At 37.5% G+C, this 18039-nt stretch overlaps 1 protein-coding gene across 4 annotated transcripts in view; it reads left to right on the top strand.

Moving 5' to 3' along the window:
• Positions 1-156: 156 nt before the first annotated feature.
• The window catches only part of ARMC1 (armadillo repeat containing 1), a 33430-nt gene continuing 15547 nt past the window's right edge, over positions 157-18039 (top strand). The window contains exons 1-4 of one of the 4 annotated variants that reach the window (XM_040586305.1): positions 157-325; positions 3118-3318; positions 6910-6975; positions 7439-7530. In XM_040586305.1, coding sequence (XP_040442239.1) covers positions 3127-3318; positions 6910-6975; positions 7439-7530 — 350 coding nt within the window. In that variant the 5' untranslated portion in view covers positions 157-325; positions 3118-3126. Of the gene's footprint in view, positions 326-715; positions 881-3114; positions 3319-6909; positions 6976-7438; positions 7531-18039 lie in introns of those variants that run through there. The other 3 variants (XM_040586304.1, XM_040586302.1, XM_040586306.1) reach the window with 3 other exon arrangements.

Genomic DNA, 18039 nt, shown 5'->3' with positions numbered 1-18039 from the left:
CGGCTGTGTCCCGCGCAAACGGGCAGGGAAGGGCAGCGAGTGGCGGCGCGCCCACGAGGCGAGAGGCGGTTCTGTGGGGCCGGCCGGGGGACGCCCGGACAGCCGGGGGACGGTGCCGGGGCGAAGGGCACCGCAGAAGTTCCCCCGTGCTGCATTTAGGTTTAAGGATTATTGAGGCGGCATTTCAGATTTTAAAAACTTTCCTGGAAGCTGTACTCGAACGTTTCAAAGACCAACTGCCGTGAGCGGAGCAGAGGAATGCGAAAACGAGAACTTCTTTGCCGCTTGGGGCGGGGAGGAACCCAAAGCTTCAGATAGGGTTAAGGTGTGCTTATGCTAAAAGAAATGTTAATTGTCTGGGCGTCGTGGGGCGGGGACTACCCGCGTGGGGGTTCAAAACGGCCGTAGGCGCTGGGTTTCCATGCGGAATTAGGCGTATTTCGCACTATATTGTTTTACAATACGCTTCACTTGAGCAGTAAGTTCTGGTGGTGGGCCTTTATGGGGCGGGGAAAAAAAGTTACTATAAATAAATAGGACTAAGGGGCCACGTTCCCCGCGCCGCTCCCTCCCAGTAGCGGTCCTGCGGCCCTGCCCGAACTGCAGCTCCCGGCGTGCACAGCGGGGCGGCCGCCGGCAGCCAATCGTACCTCGGCAGGAACAAAGCGCGCCGCGAGTGGCGGAGAAGCGCGGGCGGCCCCCGCCAATCGGGTTGCGGGGTGGTGGACGGTGCCGGGGTCAGAGCGGGCCCTGGCGGGTGGTGCGTGTGCGGCGGGCCCGGCTGCCGGTCTCCTCCCGCTGCCCTCCGCAGGCCGTGCCGCCCCCGCGGACGATGGGGGCGCGGGGCTGAGCTGCTCGGCTGGGGACGTCTTTTGCGGCGGTACGGTGCCGGGGAGGGGAACAGGCCGCGCTGGGGGGCGGGAACTGGGGAAGCGGGGGATGGCTGTGAGAGGGGGGCGGCGAGGCCGTCTGGGGTCCCTCCTGCCCTCCCTAACCGCATCCCGGAGCTCACGTCACCCGGACGATGGAGGGTTGTGCCTCCGTCGGGCGATGGGCCCAGGAACTGAGCCCCGGGGCCTTGTCGCAGCCGGGTTGTGAGCTCCGCCGCTTAGGGAACGCTTAATGTGACAGCGGAGGTGTGAAGCTGTGGCCGTGCCCCTCCTGGGCCTCCCCGGTGAGGGCGTAGAGTGGAACGGGAGACCGAGGCAGGGAGAATGAGGTACTGTGATCTCAAAGCTACAGGGAGGAGAAGGGAGTCGGTACTTGGCTAACTTCTCTGCTAGGCCCCCAAATTCTAGATAACTTCTTAAAACTTTTTAAACAGCTTAATTGTTTTTTACGTTAAAGGCTGCCTAAGGTCCTAGTTTGCATAAAATTGGTTGTTGTAGGTGACAGACGGTAAGGATTCAGTTGTGGCTGAGGAGAGAATGAGAAGGGTCTGGGGAGGACATGAGTGGCCTTGTGGGGTAGGAGGGGAGTAAAATTTGGCTTAGTGCTTTTTTGGGATCTTAAAAGAAAAAAGGCAAAATGTGGTCAGGATGGAGAGAGTTGTAGGAATGATCAGGTGCTCGGGATGCAGAACTGGAAGTCAGAGACTTTGGTTAACATCAACTCTATAACTGCCTTGATTTTTAAGTTTTGAATAAGTTCCTTTGTCACCTATGAAAAGTAATTAATACTGCTTAACAGAGAAGTTAAGTTAGTTACATTTTTTTTCCTATCCAGAGTTGTCTGCTTTGGAAATATAAATTATTTTTCATTGGTTGAGCTATTCTATTTCCCAGTTGATCTCTTCTGGTTTGTGATAGTCAAGAAAAATAGCCTGGAGACTAATCATTGGCATGTACTTTTAACATTAGCGGTCTGTCTTGAAGGAAGGACCAGTGACTTGGAGATTAACAGCATTTTATTCTATGTGAAAATGTGAGAAATTATCATAGCCAAAATGTGTATTTGTGGTTTGTTGTTTTTGATGAGTATGATTATTTTGTGTTGCTGAAAGGCTTACCTTCAGTAAGGAAACAATATGTTTGTGGAATAGTTTTGGGAAATGATGTTAAAAGACTGTGACAGCTTATGGATTTAATTTGTTTTATTTTTATGCAGAGGAAAAGTGAGGGAACACAAATTAACTATGTGTTTGCCTCACACTTTGGTGCCTTAAGAAAAGTTACTTGCATGAGTTGGTAACTGGGCCAGGACCACAGTTAGTATTTCATGGTTTCAGAGGCACATAATCAGCCTTTTGAAGGAAACCAGGTTTTTTTACCAAGATGTAGTATTTTTTCTGAGTAAAGGTATGCTTTTTTTGGCTATTAAGTAGTTATTCCTTGTTAAACAACTCTGGAATCTGATACTTTGAAGCTAACACCTGTCTCCTTTGAAAGTGATCTGGTGCCTTGGACTTTGGCTTGAACAAGGTGTGACCTGCTTTCTTTTTGCTGAAGGGTGCTAGTGAAAAAAAATACGCAAAACCAAAACCAAAACAAAACCCCAAAAAAACAACGCACAAACACACCAACAAAAACCCAGCCTCTAAAACCCTTTTTGCCTTTGAATGAGTAAATGAGTATGGCCTTACACTAGTTATTTGACATACAGATCCAGATTAAAACTTCATGTTCCCTGTGTTTGATGCAGTGTTAGTCTTACGCTGGCTTTTCTGGTTCATTTTTGTGTCAAATCTGATTATTGCTAAAGGTACTCAGAAAATGTGTATTTTGATTTTACACGTTTATACAGAAGAATGTTTATAGAATTCTAGTGCCTTGTGAGAAAACTATGGATTTCTCAGAAATATTTTGTCAGTAATGTAAAAAACCCAACACAAATACACTCCTGTAAAGGCTGACCGGTCTGAAATTATCTATAGGGAACAAATAGAAATATCATTAACCCAACCTACCTGTTCTCTGAATAGGAATTTTAGATTTCCAGTTTACAAATTTCAAGATCCACATCCTTATCAATTTGATCCACATTCTGTGAATCCTAGTCGTTGGTTTTTTATACTTCTGTCGCTATAACAGATCAGTGTCTTTGTGCTTTTGTCTTACTTATTTTTAATTGATAATAAATGTGGTGTTAGTAATAATGATTTTAATTTTTTTTCAGCAGGTACTTTGTATGCATGCTGCAGAAAAAATGAATTCTACTATGAGTGAGGAGCCTGACGCATTATCTGTAGTTAACCAACTCAGAGATCTAGCAGCTGATCCATTGAACAGACGGGCCATTGTTCAGGATCAAGGATGCCTGCCAGGTCTTATTCTGTTTTTGGACCATCCCAACCCTCCAGTTGTTCATTCAGCTTTACTAGTAAGTGCTGGAGATAAATTTGTATGTCAGTGGGACATTTTGTAAGTTTGCTAATGTGTCTTTAAACAAGTAAACATGTAACAAAACCTGGTTTTATGTTACATTGATACTCGTTATACTTTTTAAAAAACCCCACATATTTCAGAACTTGTTTAACAAGGACAGATTATTCCAGGGGGAATTTAGGGTTTTTTGAAATAGATTAATTTACTTTGCATTTTTCCCCTAATACAGCTATGTCACTTTTTGTGTGGAGGGAGCTAAGCACCCTTAAATCCCTTTCTTAAGATGAAGTCATATAGCATGGTAAATATACGGAGTGATTCCACATTCATATTGTAAAACAAAAATAAAACCCCTTTAGGATTATTAAGGTTAGAAACAACCTCCAGAGGTGACATAGTCCAGTCCCATGCTCAAATTAAGCATGCTGAGGTGATGGCTCAGGGTTGTATCTGCTTGATCTGTGAGCACCTTGAAGGATGGAGATTCCGTAACCTCTCTGGCACTGTGTTCCAGCATTTGACTGCCCTCATGGTATTTAAAAAAAACAAACCACACACCCCCAAAACCAACCCCAAATCTATTAATATCTAATACAACTTGTTCCAGCGTTTGTCCATTTCTTCTTGTTCTAAATCATAAATCCTCAAGTCTGTGCTTCTCATGCCGAATCTAAATACTAAAAAAATGCATGTTTCCTGTTTAGAAGCAGGATAAACAAAAGACAAATTTTTGTTTTAAGTCTAATTCAGTTCTTCTAATAAGATTTTAAGTTACTGAAATTTATGTGATGGTGTTTTTTCCATTTTCCTGTCATTATTGAATTATGAACAATGTGAAACTAAAGAACAAAGAGTTCTGGCTTTTACACGTGTTATACTCTATACCATTAAGACCTGTCTATACCATAATTATGTATTTTTCTTTTGTTTAACTTTCATAGTGGATATTACTGGACTTCTTGGAATTACTTTGGTGTGTCTGATGCTCTTCTGGGTTCAAGGAATGAGGTCCCATAATTCACGAGACCTGTGTCCTGCTAATTGGTTTTTAGGTTAGCTTTGCCATAGCATTTGCTAGACTATAATGTTCTTCACTGGAAGAACTTTGAGTTGAGTTTACGGTTCTTAAGAATATGTTGCATTGGTTTTCTTCCCAGTGCAGTTTCCTTAGCTTGTGTTCTTAAAAAAGGATCTTGTTTAGATGTCTCACTCATTTTCCTTTCTTTGCTCATTTTGGCTGTGTATTCTCACTGCCTGCACAAGATTCAGTGATCGGTCTGTGATCTTTACAAAAATTAACTGTGTTAAAAGGACTGACTTTGTCAGAATGATGAGGGCTAATCCAGTTTGCAGTGTGGTTCCACAGCCTCAGATATTATTCAAGTTGTGTTGTGTAAGGGCATCTTGTTGGCTGGGAATGGGAGACAGTTGTGTTCTATTTAGTGATAACCTGCAGTTAGAGTGGATTAAGAATCAGGATTTAGAGACCATGCTATATTCCAGGATCCTGGCTGCAGTCAGAAATAGGTCTGTTTACTGTGAAAACGTGTTTTTGTTCTGCTGCTTAGACACTGTGTTCATGAGTTCTGAAACCTCTTAGGTTCTGTAGCTTTTAATATCTTTGCTGATAACTTTTTAGTCTTCACTTTTGGTATTTTTCCATTCTGGAAGGTCATCTTGTTTTGTTTTTCTAGCCATCCCATTGGTCAAAAAGGTGCTTCCATTTAAATGGGAATCATTAAATGCAATGATTTTCCATTAAGTTTGTACATAATAGAAGGATGAACAGCATTGACTTTAAATTTCTTATTGTATTCTGCGATTCCCATAGCTGAAAGTGGAAATAATCTGTATGCATCACAATAGTTCCCTATGTAACTTTAAAAAATATGTTTTAGAATCTTTCATGGAGGATGTTTTCTTCCCCATATACAGTTTCAGCTCAGTAATTTCTTCTATCTGATCAAGAAGTGGTATGTTTTTCTAGAATTTTCTTGTAATTTTGATTCCAGGAATTCTTTATGGTACCCTTCAAATGCTGAAAATTTTTTAATATTTTAAATAAAAAAAATCAGAAATAACCCAGGCAATACTACTTTTTTAATCGTAAGTTTGGACTAAAATAAAAAAAACTCCCACGTTAAGAAACTGTATGAACACTTCACTTATAAAACATCAAAGGTGTCTTTTGTTAATAATATTGACAACAGTGTATTTTTATATATATGGAGATAGTCCTATTGATTATCATGAAATTACAGTGTGACCTTAAAGCTAACATAGGTGTTTTGCTGAACACAGGCTGAACCAAAATCCGTAATACTAATCTTCCTTATGCCTTCAATAGTCTGTGATTTAATAAGCATAAATGATTGTACTTCTTAGAAAGTGTAGACCTTTGCAGGTGGACTAAGACCTGAAAAGTCGGGTCACTTAAGTTGTTCTGATAACTTTGTCTTTGGTTTTGTTTTAATGGAGGTCACATTTGTGTGTAGAGTATGTAACAGATGGAAAGAGACTGCCTACATTTTGACTCAAATAATTAGCTGTTGAAAGAACATGTTTTTCTTCATCCAACAATGTTACAACCTTACTAAATTGTCTGAACAGATCAGAAACTTTTTCCACCTAACTAATGAAAGTTAGTAATTCAGAGCTATCATTCAGGTATTTTTCCATAGCCAAGAAGTGAGAAAATAAATGTATATACAGCCTATATAAATAGCAATTATTACTACTGATCCACATCAGGAAATAGCAAAAATTACATTTAGAGTTCTTATGTCAGACAGCAGCTGGACTTTCTCAAAAGGCAATAAAATGGTCTTGAATTTTACCAAATGTGCTGAAGATGATGTAGAAAAAAACCCTCAGATAATTAATAAATTCTCTGTCTCTGAAGGAATTAAGGAGCATATTATTTTTAAAGGAGCTATTGAGCAGCATAGCTATTATATGACTGTATTTAAAGAACGAAGAATTGTAAACACTTCTAAACCTTGCTATCACAAACCCTATTTTATAAACTATTCTATTTATGTATTGCAGAATTTTGCAAGTGCAGTTCTTGTACCTACATCAGTAAGACATTGATTAGAGCATGACGCAGCACAGTACCCCTTTGGAGGTTCCTTCTAAGAAAACTTTGTCAGGTCTAACAGTAGAGAGATGTGTCATGAAAAGCAGGACTGACAGTTTAACTGTATTATTTAAGAATATTATGTTAGGGTGATTGTGCAAATGCACAGTTGCTGACTGGGGTCAGCATTGTTAAGCCATACAAAGAGTCTACCTTGAAGGTCAAATAAGGAAAACCTTTGGCAACAAGTAAGTGTAAATTCCCAGTTTAGGCAACAATAACCTAAGCAGCTTTCCACTGCTTGTGTCCTTATTCCTGCATGGAGTGATGAATATTGCAGTTGGTCTTCAGAAGCTTATAAATGTGGTAGACCTCTTTCTGCAGACAGTAGAAACTTGGTGGTGGTAAGTTTTCTCGTGCTGGGGGAGCCCATAGAATTGGTGGAACTAGAAGCATAGCATGTAAAAATTACTTTCGATCTCAGATCACATAAATGTTTGTTGGAAGGGACTTCTGGAAGTCATTCACTTCAGCTTCCTGCTTGAATTGGGACTATCACCAGCACTGAATCAGGTCAGTTGTAGCTTTGTCTCATTGATTGTGCAGTCCCACTAGGTCATCTGTTCTAGTGTTGAACTACCTTCAGAGTGAAAAAACTTGCATAATACCTGATTTGAACTTCCCAAGCTATAATTTGTGGCTGCTCCCCCTGGTTACATTGCCTGCTGCTGTAGAGGAAAGTTTGGCTTAATCTTTGTAAAGGCTTTTTGAGTAGTTGTAAACAGCTGTTAGATTGTCCCTTAGACTCGCTTAGCTGGTCAAACCCAGTCTCTCAACTTTTTCTCATAGATTAGATATGCTATGCTTTCTGTGCGTTTATAAGAATAAAACAATTTTTTAATGTTCACAGTAGGTGATAATACTCTTTATATTCTTACTAGAACTCACACTGTGAATATTTTGCAGATGTACACTAATAAAAATGAATGATAATGTAGTGGACTTACTGCTGATTTGCTGTGGTCTTTTCTTTTAGGCTCTTCGCTATTTGGCAGAGTGCCGTGCCAACAGAGAAAAGATGAAAAGTGAATTGGGTATGATGCTCAGCCTACAGAATGTAATACAAAAGTAAGTTTATGATGGGTTGTATCCAAAAGCAGTGTAAACATAACATTCTGATGCAAAGTAAAACCCTGACTGTTTATATAGACTGTAGTCTACAAGAAATGTTCATTTGAAAGTAATTTGCCTAACTAATAATTAATACTGTCTCTTCCCTTTAGCTTCTTTTACAATTCTTCTCGTTTAAGGTTGCCTTGTACTAGTGCATTTAATGAAATTGGTTGGCATCTGCCACATTTATTCTTTGAATCCCACCTTCAGGAAGGGAAATTGTATATGCAGTGTGTTCGTTTTGATGTATTTTTGAAGGTATGTATCTGCAGTTCTGTGTGGAGGAAATATTTTGCAGGTGGACTTGAAGTTAGTGAGGTTCCTAGTGGTTTAATTTCTTTGTAGACCATGTCAGCTGGGTTATGCCTCTTAAAATTTGTGACTGTTGGATTTTGTTAAGATTGCTGACAGTTGAGTCTTGAATGCTGGAAGCTGTGTGGGTGTATGCACCCTGAAGAAGATGCACGTGTGCTTATCAATAGAAATTATATGATTAATATTAATAGAAAATATATTATATAGTATATAATCTTATATGATTAATCATTAATAGAAAGTATGATGAGCTAAGATGAATCACTAGCAAAAAAACCCAACCCTAACCTCCTTCAAAGATTAGTCTTCTATAGCAAAAATTAATTTGCCATCACATTATCAAAAAGTGGTGATTTTACATGCAGTTTGATAGTGCTCTAGTTAACTGGACTTTTCAGATGTGAGAGACTGTGAGGGAGGAGAAAAGTCATATTGCTGCATGTATCTTAGATGAATGGTTGAAACAAATATTTAAAAAAGGATGAAACACAAGCAAAATTGTATATTAAAGATTCAAATGGAAAGCTTTTGAATCTTTGATAATGTTAGTTGAATCTCTAATGTATCACTTGTGGTATAAGTTACAAGTTTCTTTTAGAAAAAAACAAGGCTAGGCTTTGGTAGTTCCTTTATCTCATAGCCCCTCCTTTCTTTCTTTGATATATCTCTTTCTGACACTGCTTATCTAAAGGTGTGAACCTGAAGAATTGGAGGGGAAATTCTGGTCTGTTCACAATCCTACATGTTATGTGATCTAAGAAAGATTAAAACTGTGTTCCTTGAAGTACTTCATTAATTCTGAAACTGAATTCTACAGTTATATAGAAACATTAATTCTAAAGCTGAAACTAGCAACATTATGTATTGACATGAAATTTAGCATTATGCCTAAATATCATCTTATTATTCAGCAGTTACCCAAAACACAAGGATTTAAAACAAATGTCTTAATTTGGATGCTGAGCTAAATTACTAGAATGCAGAAGATAATCATTCACAATTTTTTTGAATGATGTAATTAGAATTTTTTGAAATGATAGGTGTTTTTAATAGGATGTATGGGGAAAAGATGGAATTAAGTCTTACAGTATACGCCTTTTTTAAGGACAAGCATAATTAAAGTAAAATAGACAGAAGCCTTTGATTGGTACTTTTATAATAGCAGTAGGAACTGAGATATTTAGGTAATAACAGAAGCATGTATTTCTGGAGGGCTTACTTTTAGTATAGATTATGTGTCTATTTAGAGCATAGAGACATCCTTAAGTTGTTGAAAGGGGAATCGTAGTTCATTATCAGTCTCTGCAGCTTACAAATATTACTCTGGAAACAGTCATAATTAAAACTTTTGTTTAAAGAATGTTATGGAAATCTCTTCGACAACATTTTTTCTACTCTTCAGTTTCAAGGACCAAAAGAATGTGAAGTTCAGAAATGTGCAGAAAAGGAGAGAGAAGTCAGTAAGAACTGGAAATCTTGTAGGTGTTCTTTTTTTCTAGAAAGCTCTTTGGCAAGAGTAAGAACATGCATTTGATTTGTATGCTTGTAACATTTGGAAAGTGTGATATCATGAAAATTTAAATACATAGCATCTTCAGACACAAGACTTTGTCATGCACTTGTCAGGATTTTAGGCTTTAATGTTGACAGGAAATGCTGAAGCTAAGTTTTGTATTGCCTGCAGAAATATAAAGAAAGATGGTGGAAAAGTTTCTCACAAAAAAACCCAGGGTTTTGGGATCGTATTTTTTTTTTGTTAAAGGTCTGTAGGAGAGAAAACAAGGTCTCCACCTTCAGATTTGCTTTACAAAATGCAGATTCTAGCTTTTAATGTGATTTCAGCTTACCAGAAGATACTGTAGTCTTCTAAACTGAAACTAACCATTAATAAATACAGTAATAAATGCTTTGGTCTTAATGACTTCATGCTGTGTGTTCCAGTTCACTTTCTAGATTCTGTGTATCTAGCTCATCTGTCTAATCTCTTTTGGTTACTTATTTATATCAATTTAATTTGGGGTTAAGATTTTTTTTGGTGATGTGTTTATAAAAACGCAAGCAAATCATACAAAGAGATATGACGTTCTGTCCGTGTTCTGGTTTTCCAGTTATTGCACGGTTCTTTCAAGTAGGACAGAACCCATCATCTTCTGGACCAAACTTTTAGTCACTGGCTTTTTGCTTTTGACAGGTTCAGCACATGTTGTGTTCTGAATCTTTGCCTTTCATCAAGGATTTTGTAACTCTCATTGTTTACTTTCCTTGACTTCTCACTTAACCAAATAACATTCAGCGGCTTTCCCTGTTCAGTACTGAATTATGACAAGCTGTATTCTGCCACTGGTAAAGCTGTGTTACGTCTTTTCAAGCAATGAAATGGAGCTCGTGTACACGCAGCAAGTCTCAAACTGAATGTTTGTCATTTCAGACTTGATGTCCATCTGCACTGAGCTGACATTGTGCTTAGGAAGTCAAGAGTTTGTTTAGAATTAAATTCTCTTTTGCTTTCAGTTATGTAAATCCTGAAATTTGAGGGCTTTTCTCATCATGTGAGTGTCTCTTTATAAGACCTGAAGGTCTCTAATAGACACCTCAAGTTCAGGTGTGGGATTTCTTGTTGTGACCTGCCTACAGCTAACTAGTCTTAACTGATCTTTAAATGGTCGATGCCATCAACTGGAAAATAGTTGGAGTTGATTTGCTACTTAGGACTTCTTCTAATAGTACATGGGAGCCTCAGACCCAAGCCAAAATTTTTTTGTTGCAAGTAATACGCAACCAATGGAAGAAGAATATAGTACTTGTTTATACTTATCATGAAGGTAAAGTACTGTTTCCTTCATAAGACTACTGAGGATGAGAGTTGAAATTGAGTGCCACCTGCTTATCCAGTGATAAGCAGTAAATTATACTTTGTACTGCATCATGGAAAATGAGTAGGAAATATTTGAGAGACATTCAAGTTTAACTGTAGCTCTTTGAGGTACCTTCATGTCTCATTTCATGACTTACCAGTCCCCTAGTATTATCTAGTCACCTTTTTACTGTTTGCTTATAAGCAGCATTATGGTCATTTATGAAAATAATTTTGCTGCTTTAAATGAATGTTTGGATGAGTCCTTAGTTGTTGCTACATTTCCCCTAAGGAACAAAGGATAGGTTTTAGGTTCACAGTGACAGTGATTTTTTCAAGATGTATAAACACTAGTTTTTGTTAACAGAAGAGTAACAGATTTTAGATGTAGAGACTAGAGCCTGTAGGCTCTAGAGCAGAAATTTGAAATGTCAGTTCTGAGGAGTACAGAATAAAGATTTGAAGGCAGTGAGATATTTATATATTTAGGATTTTTTTCAGACTGAACTTGATTTGGAACATGTATGACTTTCTGAGATACTTCATATGAAAGGCTTTGTACATTTCCACGTTTTCTAGGACATACAAGAAGCTGTTCAAATTGCATGGAATACTTCAAAACATTATTCAAATGTAAAAGTTTCTTTTGCCCTATTCTGTACTTGCTGGTTTTTTCCTTAGCAGGGGAGGTTTCTTTTTTGTTAATTCATATCTGCTTATTTTTAAGTGAAGCTTGATGCATCTTTCTGTGTTATAATCTAGGAGTAGTAACTGTGTTGGAGAGAAATCAGTTAAAATCTCTACCTGCAGGTTTCCCAACTTCTTTTTTTTTTTTTTTTTTTTAATGCTTGATACTGCTTTATTGCTATCACAAAAATGTCTCACTCCTTTGCCAGGTGACTGAGTACCTGTAAGCATATGTGTAGATGTGTTTGTGTAAATAGGTAAAAAGGAGAGGAGAAATTGAGGCCTGTTGTGAGAATGGTGTTTCATTGTATTCTGGCAGCCATCAGCAGTTATTTAATACTGAAAACTGGTTTAGTTGCTGGCTTTATGAATTACATGGAGGACTTAATGTGTCCGTATGGACTTTATAAAATGTTAATAGCAGCTTCTAGAATTAAAATTAATTAGGATTTATAGCCTACAAGGAAATATACTAATTTGTGTTCAGAGTGAAAGTGACTTTTGATGGACAGTAAAGGTCAAAGTTCATAATTTTTCATAATCTTTATGAGCAGCATAATGGTACTGTTTAAATATAACTAACATGTATTTAAAAAAAAAAAACTGATGAAGAGTCAATATACTGAATAGCTCTTATTATGGAACGGCAAATTACTGAGAGTAAAATTCCAATTACTTAGCTAAAAGAGCTTTTCAAGATAGTCTTCCTTTGCCAGGGTGTCAGATTTAACAAGCTGAACTAAATCCAGTGCATTAATCAGCTCTTCCAATTTATTACTTGCCTAAGAAGATTAGGGCAATTAATATGTGTTTAATTAGAGTCCCTTGCAGATCTGGTAAAATACATGCAGTCTATAATTGCTGACTTCTTACTCAATTTTAATTTTTGGTAGTCTTAATTACCTATACTTTTTGAAAATTTAATTATTCATTGAAACAGCAAAGTTTAAATTTATGATGTCTGACAAAAAAAAAAAAAGCCAAGTATTTCAGGTAGTATTTCCTGAAATTAAAATCATAGGGATGTAGCATCTACTTTTATCATTTTTGTTATGGACTTCTTTTTCTCCTTTGTGAGAAAGGAGGAATGGTTGAAGGAAGACAGGGCAAAGGCCATGTATTAATTAGCAAGAAAGCAAACTACATATTTAAAGGGCTATCTGATGATGAAGGGGATGTTGCCATATCATAACTGGCTTACAGGTAATACTTTGAGAAGTCACACCTAAAAAAATTCTGTATATTTTTCACATTTACTGCATTTATACATTCATGCTATTGATTGGGATACTTAAAATTCTGATCTGCAAAAGAGAAGGAAGTAGCTTTTTACAGACTGTAGAGATTTTATTTTTCTATACCCCAATTGCTTAGTAATGTTATTTTAGTAATCCTTGGTAAGTGGCATTTTTTTACGCATCAGAATTGAGAAATAGCTGAGATTGGGTAATAGGAAGCATGATTCTGTTGCACGATTATTTTTGTACTCTACCATACTTGTGTTTCTCTACTGAGAAGTTGTGTTTTTGACGAAAAGCATGGTTATCCTATGTCTTAAATATTCCTGCGAGCAGGAGGTTCCAAAAGTTTTGGTGTTAGAAATTATTCGTAAATTGCAGTGTATCGCCTGGAACAAGAGTAATAAACACATCTCTCTGTCTGTTCGATGTTAAGTTTCCTGGCCTTTCCTTTCCTGTTATTTTCCCAAGCCTCCTTGTTTTACCCATTTGTTACATTTTGTCTATTAGAAGGTAAGTGCTTCTAGAAAATTACACTGCTGGTTCCTGGCATGTCTCTTTGGGCTGTGGGGCTCCAGTCTATTCAGTGCTGAAGCGATGGGCTTGTTAATAATAGATGGTCACAGCAGGAAGTCTGCAGGCTGCTTTATTCAGCCTTGTTAAACAAAAGGGCTTAATACCCCCCTCCCCCACCCCTGGTTTCTTTAAGCAGTGTTTTTATTGTATATTTTGTTAATCTTAAGTTTCAGAAACAGGGGTTTTTTGAAGTTATTTTTGAAAAAGCATCCTCTGCCCAAAAACCTCCCAATGAAATATTAGGAAATGTAGGAAACGCCAGTATGCCCTGTTTAAATATACCACGTTATTTGTTCCAAGTGGCTGAATGCTCCTTTTGTCTGTTTTACAGCTTCCAGGTATTTGGAGGAGATCATATATATCAGAAGGAATGGAGGGATAGGGGACAGGGTGGGTTCAATGGTGTGGGCTACCTAGGTCAGTAAGGCATATACCCGGTAAAAGTTGTTACTCTTTTTGCTGTTGGGTCGTGGCAAACTAACCAGAGTTCAGACTTTCTCACAGTTCAGTGATTGTTTTTGAAAATGTTTTTGTTTTTCAGTACTCTAGTAGTATATTTAGCATTATGGAGGATATAGGAAATCATGATCTCAACACAGAGATGAGGCAGAGGGACAAGTGGTAACAATAAATAAAACACAAAGTATTGAGATCATGTAAAATCCTGGTTTTACAGTATTGGTGTTAACCTGGACTTTGGTCATGATAATGGGCTTTCTGGGAGAATCTTAGGGCTTTTGTAAGATAAGAAAATAAGGTTTAAAGGCTTGGAAAGATGGATGTCTTTTGTAAGAATAGTCCAAGACCTGACTGCTGACAATTCAAATGTAACTAGTATTTTACATGTTGAAATATTACTGTGGTTTTATGTTTTGCAGGGATAAATAGAAATTAGTAGTCATATAAATAACTTTATTGTGAGTGATGCAATTTAGGCTGAGCTTATTGGTTTTATGAGTGTAGAATTGGTCACTGAGAAAAATATGAAAGTGTGACCAAATGGAAGTTCTGCCCTGTGCCCTACAAGATGTACTTGATGTTCTTTCAGTGTACTTTTGATGTTCTGTGGTGGTGGTTGTGGGTTTTTTATCTTGGGACCTTTCTGTAGTCAGAGGTATTACAAAGTCATTGTTTCTTCTTGCATGCAACTTACTTGCTTAGTGAGCTCTACACAATCAGTACTGATTCTGTACTCAGCAGTTTAGGTGGTTGTCAACCTCTAGATTTGGCTTTTGTGTGTTTCTATTATTATTTTTTTTCGTTCTGTCATCTGTGTGTAATTCCTATTACAATGTTTTTGACTGTGCTCAGGAATACAGTTTGGTTTCACTTTTTGCTCTCCAAGCTACTACTTTTACCTTATGACGTTCCACTTGGTATCTGGCATCTGCATCAGGACTGTTGGTTGTGTGGCTTCTCATTATCTAATGTCTATCTCAATTTAATTCAGATACTATACATCCATAGACTTCTTAGCATACCAGTTCAATACAATACTAGTTCAATATAGTAGCTTTTAGTATACTAGTTCAATGCATCAGTGAAACAGTGGACCAGCTACTTGTGTTACTGGTTTCTGCATAGGACTTGCAGCTAATGCACAGCTTGCTTGGTACAGCTCTGATGTTACAATACTTGCATTTCAACAGTTTCTCTGTCCCTTTTTTAGATTTAAATGTTTTGTTTTCTCGGGTTTTAGTGAATTCCAACTTAACTAATTTACATTGTTATCTCACTATTTGTTAGTAACCATTAACGCAGTGGTTTTGGTTGGTCATTTATGTAATGTAAGATCTACAGACTACGTGTAAGTTCTGCAAAATCATGGCCTTCAGCTGGTTTACAATGACTAGCACTACTTGTCATCATATTCTTAATGCCCTGTTAACTAACCATTGAAGTGCCTGAGTTCTACAATGGTGACTTATAACAATAGCTGAAAAGCTGTGTTACAAAATCATAGGTTCCTAAACATGGAAAAGTATTTTCAGTACCTGTTACTGAGTGAATAAGCATTATTCTGGTGTTGCTTTTTCTGGCAGAGACAGGGGCACAATCGTAATGGCTAAGTGCTTTGTATTTAAATGTGAAGAAATCAGTTGGGAAGTTAGAAGATGAATTAGCAGCTTCTCATTGTAGGCAAGAAATGTTGTGAAGAGTATTATAGAATGAAAAAAGAACTTTGAAACACCTGGGGCGGGGGGGCGGGGTGGGAACTGTGTGAAGTATAAAAGAACTTTAATAAAAATACGTATCTAAGAGAACCTTCTGTGTGCTCTATGTCTTAGTCACGTTCTTCTTCATTTAGAAATTGGCTGGAGCAGGGAGTTAGGTATTTTAGAAAGCAGTATAAGCTTAATGTGTTTTTACTTCCTGTTTTTTTTCCTGCAGATTTTATATTTAAAGAAGTATGGAACTCTGAGAAGCATTGATTATAAAAAATGAAATGGTTTAGAGCGTGGCACAATGTTCTGATATGCTAAAAGGAACAGAATCTGAATTGACATTTAACTAATTGCTGACTGTGGTAGAGAAAAAAATACCATCATGTTGAACTCAGTGCCTCAAGACCGACTTGACATGTGTCTTCTGCTTCTGTAGTGGGGCTCAGTGCTGAGGTGGGAGGGAAGAGGTTTAAGTGGATTGGCAGAAGAGTCAAGAATAGTAATGGCAACACAGGGTGCTTTTAACACTCAATAAGCCTTGTTGTCAGCTGGTGTCGGAAGCATTTTGGGAATAGAGTGACCTTCACCAGTTACTATTGAGTTTACAAGAAAAAGTGCTGATGTCGGTTCTTCGATATGCTGACTTTTGCCGACAGCTTACTGAAATAAAGCGCAGAGAAGGTTTAAGATGCTTTGAAATCAAAGTAGCGGGTTGTGAAGTATTTAATACTTAGTGCAGGTGCAGATTGACAGTATTGTGGGCTGGAGCCATTTATGGTGGTAGATGGATACTTAGTGCTGTGAGGTTCCTCATCTTGCCTTGCCAGTATCGTATGTCTACTTCTGAGTTACAGTGTGCTTGTGCACAGGTGATGCTTGTCCCTGGTTTTTTTGACCTAAAAAAAACGGCAGATTTTTTTTTCTATTAAACCATAAGTGTTGTTTCTTGTGGGTATTACAGGCAATAAGTGCCACAGGGGGAGATGCCTCAAAAAAATATTAATGATTAAGCAGTCTTCATTAGCAGTTTCTGAATGGAGGTGTTGTTTTAGAAGAAAGTGGATTTTATCTGGAACAACTAATGCAAAGTGAATATGTTATTCTAAATTAGATGTATTTCTATTCAGGAATGGCTTTTTATACTTCATTGTTTTGCAGTACATGCTAAGTAACTTTCTGCAAGATTTCCATTGATTTTTTGCAGGTAGGAAGTCCTATGTAATAACTGGGAACAAATTAAAATTGTTAGTGCATTCTGTAACTACACAGTATATCATCAAGTTTGCACAAAAGGTTTTTTTTTTAAACCTTGGTGGATGCTTCAACCTATTTTGCTTGATCGCTGTCCATTTGGCTAGCAGTGAAGCTGCTAATACTGGCTTTAAAAAAAATCCTTTGCCAACAAATAAGTAGTTCAAGATATCAAAATAAGATGTTTCAATAGTTGTTGCTTTCAAAGTTACTACTTCAAGTATCTGCTGAATAGATTAGTATTGACTATATTAGCAAATGAGTCGGATACAAAGCTTATACACAGATATGCCTGCATAGACTAAACCTGCATTATTTTTTGCCCTGGAACAGGTTGCTGCTGTAGTTTAATTCCTGTTATTCACACAGGTTTTGTTTAGGGAAGCCTTTATCTCTAAGTTTGCAAGCTTTTTTCTTTCTCTAGTAGATTTCGGGGAAATAACTAGATAAAGCCTGTTTCTCAAAATCAAAATAAACAGTGGGGGTTTTAAGCCTTAAAAGGATTTTGCAGATAATTATTTACTATCATCATATATTACTATATGATTTACTTAATGCTGTTAGCATGCTGATAATACAAGAAGTGATAATTGACTTCTTTCAAGATGGTCCTAAAATGCTTTAGTACAGAGCCTAATTCCAGCACTACTAATACTTCTACCTGGTTGCTACGGCATTATTGCCAGGAAGGATTGGCTTTTTTATGCCAATATTTGCTGTCTTCCACTGGAAAGGATCAGTCAGTTCTTACCCTTAAGATTATTATTATTTTTTTAAAACCTGATGCATTTTCTTGAAGCCATATAATAAACATGATTTCTGCCATATAAACCCATGACATGATTACTGTTCATTAGCAGGCAAGATGTTGGAAATAGCTACTGTGAAATTCAGCTTGGAGTTTGTCTGTTGTGCAGACTCCTGTCTAGCAAACGCTACTCTAAAGCCTTTTGAGTTTAGTTGAGTAACAAAACTTGATTTCTTCCTTTTTTAAGATGGTGAATATGTCCATATGGTAGATACCAAGCTGTGGAAGATCAAAAGTTGATCTTCCATTTAGCATATAAATAGCAAGAGTTAAACAAAATTGGATGAATAGCTGGCTTAAACATATGGCACATGTTCAAATCTGTTATCCCATTCTTGAAAGTTCGTTCTCCTCTTGTGACCAGAGGACAATAGAATGAATCAGGGAAATGTTCTAAGCATGGATAATTACTCAGTTTGCTAGATGTTTAAGATTGTATCACAGTCACTGATTTTACAGCAGTTGATGGGATAGTACTGTGATTTTACTCAGATTTACAAGTTAATATTTAGGCTTTTTTTTTTATTTTTCAGGAGTCTTCAGAACATCACAACATTTACATAGGGTTTC

Source organism: Falco naumanni, chromosome 3 (genome assembly GCF_017639655.2).
Source record: "Falco naumanni isolate bFalNau1 chromosome 3, bFalNau1.pat, whole genome shotgun sequence".
Taxonomy (NCBI): domain Eukaryota; kingdom Metazoa; phylum Chordata; class Aves; order Falconiformes; family Falconidae; genus Falco; species Falco naumanni.
Note: the sequence above shows the minus strand (reverse complement) of the source record. Positions and strands in the feature narration are given on the sequence as shown.